Here is a 10431-nt window from a genome sequence, read left to right as displayed (position 1 = left end):
AGTCAAATCGAATTTTAGCCCTAGCCCTAAGTCAAATCGAACTCTGATCGCTTGCTGTGCGTTTTTGACCTACTTCCACCACTACAAAATTGATTTAATCTATGTAGTATACAGGCACATATGTGCGGAGAGAGGCGCGCTAAGGCCTAATTAGGAAGGTGTAATAATTGCCTACAAAAAACAGAGAAAGGCCATGTCCTTATGGCAAGAAGTATCGAAATACCGGAAAGAAATGGAGACAACGTGCCAATTAGTGGTGTGAATCCCACAATATCTCCTGCCGCAGTGAAATCTTTCGAATAATGAAATAGCTGTAGACATCGGACGGTTTCAATTCGTCCAAATATGCATCGTCCGATGTTCCTCCTGCAGAGGCCCAATTGGCTGTGATCGTCGCAGTAGATCCTCCTCTTGTGAGCGAAATACCGGAAAGAAATGGAGACAACGTGCCAATTAGTGGTGTGAATCCCACAATATCTCCTGCCGCAGTGAAATCTTTCGAATAATGAAATAGCTGTAGACATCGGACGGTTTCAATTCGTCCAAATATGCATCGTTCGATGTTCCTCCTGCAGAGGCCCAATTGGCTGTGATCGTCGCAGTAGATCCTCCTCTTGTGACGTTATTGCAGTGATGTACCATATTAATGCAGTGGGGATGACAGGCCAAGTTGTAGTGGTGTTCTCCGCTTGCTGAGTGATGATTTGATGTGGAACCGTGGAGAGCATATGACGTGGGATCTTGGAGAGCTGAGCCGTGTTCTTGGTGCTGGGGGCCTTGTTGCCGCTTGGTTTCTCCGCAGTGTTCTCCATAGTGTTCTCCGCAGTGTTCTCCGCATTTGCCTGTTGTAGTTCCTCCTCTTACTCCTTAATGCAGTGGGGATGACAGGCTAAGTTGCAGTGGTGTTCTCCGCTTGCTGAGTGATGATTTGATGTGGAACCGTGGAGAGCATATGACGTGGGATCTTGGAGAGCTGAGCCGTGTTCTTGGTGCTGGGGGCCTTGTTGCCGCTTAATTTCTCCGCAGTGTTCTCCGCATTTGCCTGTTGTAGTTCCTCCTCTTGCTCCTCCTCTTGTAGAGTATCAGACTGAGTGGCTAGCTGAGTGGCTGCCTGAGTGGATGACTGATATGACGTGGGATCTTGGAGAGCTGAGCCGTGTTCTTGACGATGGTGGCCTTGTTGCCGCTTGGTTTCTCCGCAGTGTTCTCCGCAGTGTTCTCCGCATTTGCCTGTTGTAGTTCCTCCTCTTGCGATGTTCCTCCTGCAGAGGCTTAATTGACTGTGATCGTCGCAGTAGATCCTCCTCTTGTGACGTGATTGCAGTGATATACCATATTAATACAGTGGGGATGACAGGCCAAGTTGCAGTGGTGTTCTCCGCTTGCTGAGTGATGATTTGATGTGGAACCGTGGAGAGCATATGACGTGGGATCTTGGAGAGCTGAGCCGTGTTCTTAGTGCTGGGGGCCTTGTTGCCGCTTGGTTTCTCCGCAGTGTTCTCCGCATTTGCCTGTTGTAGTTCCTCCTCTTGCTCCTCCTCTTATAGAGTATCAGACTGAGTGGCTAGCTGAGTGGCTGACTGAGTGGATGACTGAGTGACTGGCTGACGATCTAATTGAGTGGATTACTGAGCTGATAGGGTAGGTAGTGTTGACTGAGCGGCTGGTCGAGTAGTATGTAGGGGAGGACGATGGCTGTGAATCCGTTCGGGCTCTTTTTGAGGGCTTTCTAACGCGTCTATGAGCAATAGTAGGTAGCTGTTGGGCTCGCTTGCGGCCTCGATTGCCAGCAGTAGCGGATTCGTCGAGGGGTGGCCTGGGGGCGTCAGTAGGGGCTCTAAGAGGCGGGCAAAAGGGGTGTACGTGCCTGAAGCGTTTAGTAACGTTTCCGCGAGGGGTACCGAGGACGATTGTGTTCATATTGGTGGAATTGGTAGAATTGGTAGAGTGGTGGAAGAATAATGGTTACACAAACAAACAGGTGGAAGGATTATTATCCGATCCCGGACGCGTTTGGTGTGACTACCATATTTGAATGTCCATTTAATCCACCAATAGTAGGCCAAACTTCATTATTTTTACAGCGTTAGAAAGCGCACACTGAGCTCTACAATTTACGAAATTATGAAAAAATAGTATCCGTAGGGAGCTGGTTATTTCAGAGTGTAAAACTTCTACACACAGATTTTTGATAAGGGAGCTCGGGAGGGCTAGCGGGCTGACTCAGTCAGTCTAGCCAAAAGGCGTAATAACCCCGAATTTATGATTGGCTGCACATACAAATTCAAGGTTTTCTAGTTCAGCCCTACCTTATTCTATTATATATACTGATACTAATTAGTATTAATAAATATCTAAATATATAGTTACTACTATAATAAGATCTATTATTAAATATAATATTCTTAATAATGTTTAAGAAAGAAGAATATCTATGTATAGAGAATACCTTCATATATTCATAACTAGACCGAATAAGTACTAGTGGTAGCGAGTGTTGAGTCGTTTCAATAATCTATATCTATTTACACTCGTATAATTTTAATATAAGCGGTAACATAGCGACAACGACCAGCGACAGCTATAGCGTGACTGTAAAGACTTAAAAAAAACTACACCAAGTTTTTTTTAGCAATTAAACTATACATAGCTTCATATATAAACGATTCTACAATTATTCTACAGTTATCTATCACGAATTTAGCCTCTACTTGCCATGGGCGGTGGTTACGGCAAAATTTTGATAGGGCGGCTGCTAAGCTTGAGCTCCCGCAAACGGTTTTGCAAAGAGGAGTATCGAAATCTCCTTCTCATCTCTCATCCGCAAGTTATAATCGATCTACTTACGTTTCTTAAGTAGAATCGAAAATAGAATTCGAGTTCTCCATCATATGTATTCTGTCCTCAAAATGCGGCACTAGTCCTCAATAGGTCTTAGCGCGCCTTTCTCCGCACACATCTGCCCTGCAGCTACATAGGATAATCAACATCTTCTTCCACCCCCACATAATTGAGTCACCTTAATGTTGTTCCGCGACAGTAGGCTGAAATGTAAGCTGACTTTATGAGAATTGCGGAGGCGCGTATTAAGCGAAGGTCTCAAATTTCCATTCTTCTCCGAGCCTTGCTCGTCAACTTGACTGCGGACAGTCCCCCTCCGACAGTCCCCCGTCCATACTAATGCAGCGTACCGGCTATATCCGCAGCCACCCGGCTTGGCATAGGCCTTGGCATAGTGGATATCTGACTGGTGGGTGCATTGTCGATATTTCTTTTATTGCACGGTATAAATATCCAAATAGGACGTTACACCTTAACGAGTGAGGGAGGCCTCATGGTGTAGGTTTCCAGCGATGACTTTTACCACAATTCTAGGAAGGCTGTGAGTTCAAATCCACGAAACCCCTACATTTTCTAATGATGAAAAATTTATTATTGAGATTCATGTTTTGATTTCTCGTGTCTATGAAATTTCTCATGTGCACTGTGCATAGTTTATCCTGAAGAAACTACCCAGATTCCACTCATTTCTCGCATTCCGAGTTACTGCTAACATGCTCCCAAACAGGCTTCCAGACATGTCTTTTTTTGGCCTGTCTGGAAGCCAATTTGGGAGCATGCATGCTCGGTACGGTGCATGCTCGGTACGGAGTGACCGTGCGGTGGAGATGTCAGTGTGGGTCAGGCCATGAGGTGTCTATCCTGTTGGTGGCGGCGAGGATCCCAGCCGAGCCAATGCATCCCCTAACTGTGATACATCCTCCGTCCGAGGCTTCATGGCCTTTGCCCTCTTCCTCGCTACAGCAGCCTCCTTCTTGGCCTGCTTTTCGACTTTGGCCTTAGCTTCATGGCCTTGTTGAGACTCCAATCTAGCCTGCTTGAATGACTTCGAGGCTACACCTCGGCTGGCTCTGGTGGTTGCTGACGGAGTGGGTTCTGGATCGTCCGGTATGATAAGCCTTTGCTGCTGACTACGTCGATCGGGCCATGATATAAGAGGTGGAGCCCTTGTTGTAGGAGGTGATGGTGAGAGAGGGGGAAAGTCATCGAAATCGTCGATATTAGTGAACTGCTTTAAGGATGATTTCGACGGTAATGGACTTGGGGTGTTGATACGGCCTTCAGAAGGTGGCTGACTAGGGTCCTGGATAGGCTGTGTGCCTAGAAACTCAACGTCGCTGTCGCCGTCCGCGTTAGAGAAAGTGTTGTCGAAATCGGAAACACCGTTTCTCCGCTGGTGAGTTGAAGAAGAAGGCTCTCTGATTTTCTTAAGCTAGATTAGCTGTGAAAAAGCGGAGGTGGTTTGCTGATCTCTGTCCTTCTGCATCTGATCCTTCCGCACCTGCTCCGCAAATTTCTTATTATCCCTCTTCTCATTCGCGTCCTTCCTTACTTGACGACGTAAGGTTTGGTCCTCTGCATCAGCAGCCTCACGCCCAGTCAATGCACGTCGTCTGCTTCCGTTCTTCTTGTATTGCAAGCCCTCATCATCCTTCTTGGCTACCGAAAACGATTGTGGCAAAGCAGCTTTCTCATTATACTTTTGCCCATAGACTCTATTCACCCTTTGGATAGCCTTCGTCACCTCTCTTGTGTACTCTTCAGCGCGATGACCTTCTGGAATCTTCTTATGAAACTCATATGCCGAAAAAGCACCCGCCTCCAGCAAGTCCAGTCCTCGCCGGTCATACCTCGACTGTGTGGGCACCGGGGCAGGTTGTCGATCATCGTCGCCGCTAGAATGATCACTGGACTGGCTCCGAGTGTCATCAGTACCAGTCAGAGCCGCATAGGTAGCCGTTGTAATAGTCGGATCGAAAGTTATTTCCCAACCTACTATAACTTCCGGCGCCTTGCTAAGCTATCTCGGGTGTAAAAGAGAAAGGGGGATAGGAATCTCCTCGATAACACAGCGAAACAGCCAACATTTGCAGGGTAAACTGTATCGTTTGGGGAGATGGCATGCTTGCTGACACTTATTCTCCTCGGGTTCTTGGGACACTTCATCCTCAACGTCAAAAACCCACCTTTTCGCCGCAACTAACTCCGCATGGACGAGTTCGATTGCCTGGTGGGTAACGTGACCGAGTAGGCCTACGAAGAATGGTCTGCTGGCATCGATACTGCGAGGGTTATTCCTCTTCTAACGCTCTAATTTATACTCATAAGTATAAATAACCTCGTCCACTTCGTCAGCAATCTTTTCTACCGACTGACCAATAGGTGTGTAACGATTTGTAACGGCCTTGATAAGAGGATGACTACTCTCGCCTCGTTGAGTGGAACTGCAGCCCAGGTTCGGTTGCTCCTTGGTGTAGGCTATTATAAATTGATGCTCCTGTCGTTGATAGAAACTAATTAAATAGTTCTATTTCTTCTGGTGTAATTGATTAAGCAAAATACCACGATTCCGCTCTATATCCTCGAGGGTTTCTGACTGAATCCACTTCCACACCAGATTAGCTAATGGCTTTCTTATGTAAAGCGGATACCCCTCGCGAGTTAGCCTCTTCTTGATTGCTTTAGCAGCATGCCAATTGCATAGCTGAAGAAAACAGTCACTGTTCAGGTCATCCAGATGACGGCTAAGTCCCCAAGCGACCTCCATGCCTGCTTGGGCAACTGTGCCTATCTGGTCATCCGATAGTGTGAGTAAATTCGTCCTTTTTTTGACCATTGCTGCTGTTAATCCCGCAGCAAAATCACCGAGTAGTACCGCCGGCCCTCTGTGCCATGAAAGAGTCGACTACATGTAAGAATCAACTGCTGAATATTGAATGCCTGCCCTGTAGGCCCAAATGCTGAAACTCTCGGACGCACGCACTCAGCGTTGGCCTTTTCCTCTACTCTGCTCTTGTGTTTGCTGAAAATTTTAATAATGAGTGGCCGTAGCCAGCTGGAATCGAATGTCTGCATAGCAGACTGACTTGTTGTCAGGACCGGTACAGATGCAATATTAATATAGATATATTAAATAAGATAACTAAGATATCGAACTATATAGATAGAAGAAAGGCATTAAGTAGTAGATGGATGCCTCTGCCAAGACACGCTAGGCCTGAATAGGTAAGAGGGCTAAGTGGTGTGTCAAGGATGTAGGGTACGCTCGTAACATTATTCTCTTTCTTTATAAAATCATATTCCATAATTAATAAGTGGAAAGATAGAAAAATAAATATATATATATGCTTGACGTCTAAAAAATAGTAAAAGTAGTAAAGAAATAATTGTATTCGGGATTTACAGTATCGTATCTTTCTTTATAAGAGATATTAAAGATAATAGTAGCTCTTTATATTTACGCTTTAGCGACGTCGCTAATTAAGATATAAGTATATATAAAAAGCTTAGCTAGAAGGAAATTAATATAGTATAATAAAAATAGTATTTATAGGCGTAGAGGTAAATAGTAATAATTTTCGAATCTATATTTAAGCGGATAAAAGATTTATAAAATAGCGCGATATAATTAATCGAGGGCTTCTAAATCGAATCGAATCGAATCGAGTCGTAAGCGCTAAAAACTTTAATTCGATATTTATAAGTTTCTTTATAAAATATTATTTAGTCGATAATAATTAAGATTATTAACGACGATAGTAAGATCTATAAATAATATATTATAGCTTTAAAGAATATTTAAGTATTTATTAATAAGAAAAATCTATTTAATAAGTTTAATATAAAGTTATTATTAAGTAATATAGATCTTCGCGAATATAAAAAAATAAGACTATAGCGAAGATATTAAATAATTTTAATTTAATTAAAAGTAATATATTCGAGATAATTTCGACTTAGAGACTTTTTTCGCTATTAAAGATTTTATCTTATAAATTAATCTCTTAAAGATAAGATATTTCGAAATATCTCTTATAAAAGTTATTCGCTAAATTTTAATAAATCTTAAATTTACTACTATTTATATTATATTAAATAGAATTATTATCGAAGTCTTCTTACTTAACTTTATACTTAAAATAACTATAGATTAATTTAGAGTTAAGTATTTCTTTAATAATCTATTTAGTTTAATTATTAATAGTAATATATTTCGATAGAGAGTTTATTTATTCTAGTAAGAGATTATTTATTATAAGACTTAAGAGACTAAGATAGAAAACGTCGTGAATTCTTATATTTAAAAGAAGTTCTAGATAATATAAGATTTCTATAAGATCTATAATCTTAAATAAATTAAGTCTCTTATAATTTAATTTATAAGAAAGGCGATTAGAAATAATATTCTTACTACTTAGAAAGATCTTATTATCTATTTAAAAGATAATCTTTTATTAATATTTATTAACTTATATAATTATAGTCTTTTAAATATAATCTATATTACTTTAAATATACTTAAAAATCTACTTTATATAATTCGTAATATTCTCTATCTAAGTAATATTAAGACGCTTATAAATAATCTTATAATCGATAATATTCGAGCTAAAACTTATTTAAAAGTAAAATCTCTTATTTATAAGAAAAGATAAGATATTAATAATCGCTAAGATAGTATTATTATTAATAACTTAATAATTAATAGTTATTTTATATAGTTATTCTATATATAATTATAGTATATTTAAAGATAACACTTTATATTCTAATTTACTCGCTTAGTCTATTTATCGATTTTAGAGTAAAAGACTATTAATAGCTTAACTATAATATTTAATCGCTTATAAAAGAATTTCTATATAATAACTATAAATTAAGAGTCTCGATCTAATATTATTAAGATCGATAAATCGTATAGACGAAATACTTCTTTAAGTAGTAAGTTAACTATCTTTTTAGTAATAATATTTTTATCGATATCGAAATAAACTACGTAATAACGTTTCTTAGTAAATTAATCGATTACTATCTAAATAGCGTTATAGTCGTCGAATATAGATAAGTCTATAACGAAGTTAATCGATACGAGTAAAGGCCTATAAATTAAATTCATAATCATTTTTTTTAATTAGAGCTGTCGAGTAAATTTGGTGAGCGAACTTTTGATAGACGATATTTAAATTCCTTACCTTTAGATATTTATAAGACTAAATTTAATAATTATTTATTTATCTAAAAGCCCATATTTGATTTTATAAGTTTAAAAAGAAATCTCAAAATTTTAATAGAAAATAAAAAAGTTATTCTAAAATCAAATAATGTATATCTATTTTTTAATCAGGGCTATCCGGCTGTCCGCGATCTTTGGTAAGCGAACTTTGATAAGCGATATTTGAATTCCTTGACTTTAATAATTATAAGACTTAACTTTAGAATTCTTAACAATTTAGAAAGCATAAACAGCGCTTTAAAATTTTAAAAAAAAATCTCAAAATTTTAATAGAAAATAAAAAAGTTATTCTATATATTAATAATATATATCTATTTTTTTAATAAGGGAGATATAAAGAAGGGGATTTTAATAATTACGAACGCTAATTTATTTATTCGCGATATCTAACTAAAAAGCGTAGATCTAACGAATTAATAATTAACTATATATATAAATTCAAGGTTTTCTAGTTTAGCCCTATTTTATTCTTTTATATATATTAATATCTTATTATCGTTTTTATAAAATTAATAGAAATTATAATAAACTATATTCTCGATTACGAGATATTTTAGTTCTTTAATAGATATAGTAATTCTAGATATAGATAGCTATTATCGCCCTTATTTCTCGCTAATAATATTTTCTTTTAAATAGTTTATAAATTTATATTATTTTAAAATAATCGTAAAATAGTTAATCGTATATCTCTTAAATAATATTAATATATATATTATCGAATATTTATAAACGATTTTTATAATAAAGTACTCTATTCTATATAAAGTACTTATTAAGAGTAATTTCTTAAAACTTATTCTTATCTTCGGCGATAGCGTTACGAATTTTTATATAATAGTTATCTTTTTTATTAACCTCTACTATCTTATAATAGATAAGATTATTAATTATATATATATCGATATATTCGCTATCTAATTTTAATTAATTAAAAATAAGAATTATTTAATACTATTAACGTAATTATTCGTTCTTAAAATTAATTAGTTTATATCTAGTTATTTATATAAATATATCGACCTTAATATTCTAAGATTTAGATCGATAAATAATCTTTATATTAAATTTAAATAATATATTTAAATAGCGAGCTTAGCGACGACTAAGGTCTCTTTCTTTAATAAAGTATATTAAGTCTTTATAGTTTATAAAGATCTTAATAGAGATATTAGTACATTTTAATTTAAGACGCTAATATTTAAAATAGTAAATAATAATTAGTAATTTTTTATTATAGATCTAATAGTTATATTTAACTAAGATAAGATTTTTATTATAGAAGACTATCGAGTAAAATACTCCTTTATTATCGTATTAAGAAAAAATATCTTCGTTAACGTAGTCGAAAGAGTTAATCTCTAGAATAATCTTTTTTATTCTATTAAAATAACGTAGAATTAAAGCTTTAATAACGACGACTTTTAAAAAATAGAAGGTCTCTTAATATACTAAGAACCAATTAAATATAATCTCTTTTATTATAAATTTTATTATAGATTTAATTATTTTAAAAAAGTCTCTAATAAATTATTAATAAAAATTATAAAATCTAATAAAAGTTTATATCTCTTTAAGGTTAATAGATATAGTTTACTCGATAATAATCTAAATCTTAATAGAATTTATTTATAACTCGTCTATAGATATTAGTAAGCCTAAAAATTTAATTTTCTAAATATGAAATTCGCACTTAAGGATATTTATCTAAAGACCGATATTCTTTAATTTCTAGAGAATTTATCTAACGTATTAAATATATTTCTTTTTTATCTTATTATAAATAAGTATATTATTAAAATAGATCTAATAGAAGTTATTTAGATACTCGAATAGAATATTATTTATATATTATTAATATATAGCTGGGCCGTTAATTAGATCGAAGGAGAGGATTTAATATTTATATACTTTAAGAAAGATAATAAAAGTAGTAAAATTCTCGCTATCGAGATATATATATAGTTTATTAAATATAACTATAATATTTAATCGAGTAAGATATTTATATTTTTAGATTTTTATTAAAATCTTATCTATTAATAGAATTAGATATCGATTTCTTTTAGTAATAGCGTTTAGCTTTCGATAGTTTATATAAAAACGTAATTCTTTATTCGACTTTTCCGCGAATAGAATAAATAAGATAAATAATATATAACTTAATATTATAAATTCCTTCTTTAAATATTCGTCTAAATACTTCTTTATCTATTTTAATTTATATTTTAATATTAAATAGATTCTACTTTTCGAAAATTTCGTTTTATCGAAGCTATTATTAAATTTTAGCTTATAATTATAAAAATAATATAAGAAAAGTATATTTATTTTAGCTCTATCGAAAATATCGAGAT

General features: G+C 35.4%; 3 protein-coding genes across 3 annotated transcripts; all 3 read right to left on the bottom strand.

Annotated features, from left to right (window-relative positions):
- Positions 1-533: 533 nt before the first annotated feature.
- Positions 534-812, bottom strand: HO173_008265 (uncharacterized protein; the record flags this gene model as incomplete). The annotated part of the gene is made up of 1 exon (XM_037310165.1): positions 534-812. One exon carries the CDS (start codon positions 810-812, stop codon positions 534-536), a length of 279 nt encoding a protein of 92 aa, XP_037162951.1.
- Positions 813-3697: 2885 nt separating this feature from the next.
- HO173_008264 (uncharacterized protein) lies at positions 3698-5007 on the bottom strand (the record flags this gene model as incomplete). The annotated part of the gene is made up of 3 exons (XM_037310164.1): positions 3698-4267; positions 4343-4861; positions 4927-5007. 3 exons carry the CDS (start codon positions 5005-5007, stop codon positions 3698-3700), a joined length of 1170 nt encoding a protein of 389 aa, XP_037162950.1.
- Positions 5008-5368: 361 nt separating this feature from the next.
- HO173_008263 (uncharacterized protein) lies at positions 5369-5677 on the bottom strand (the record flags this gene model as incomplete). Its single annotated transcript, XM_037310163.1, has 1 exon — positions 5369-5677. One exon carries the CDS (start codon positions 5675-5677, stop codon positions 5369-5371), a length of 309 nt encoding a protein of 102 aa, XP_037162949.1.
- Between the last annotated feature and the right edge of the window lie 4754 nt (positions 5678-10431).

Source organism: Letharia columbiana (assembly GCF_014066305.1).
Source record: "Letharia columbiana isolate WasteWater2 chromosome Unknown Sc0000029_s0, whole genome shotgun sequence".
NCBI classification, from domain to species: domain Eukaryota; kingdom Fungi; phylum Ascomycota; class Lecanoromycetes; order Lecanorales; family Parmeliaceae; genus Letharia; species Letharia columbiana.
The sequence above is the reverse complement of the archived record's forward strand: the minus strand, read 5'-3'. Positions and strand labels throughout refer to the sequence as shown.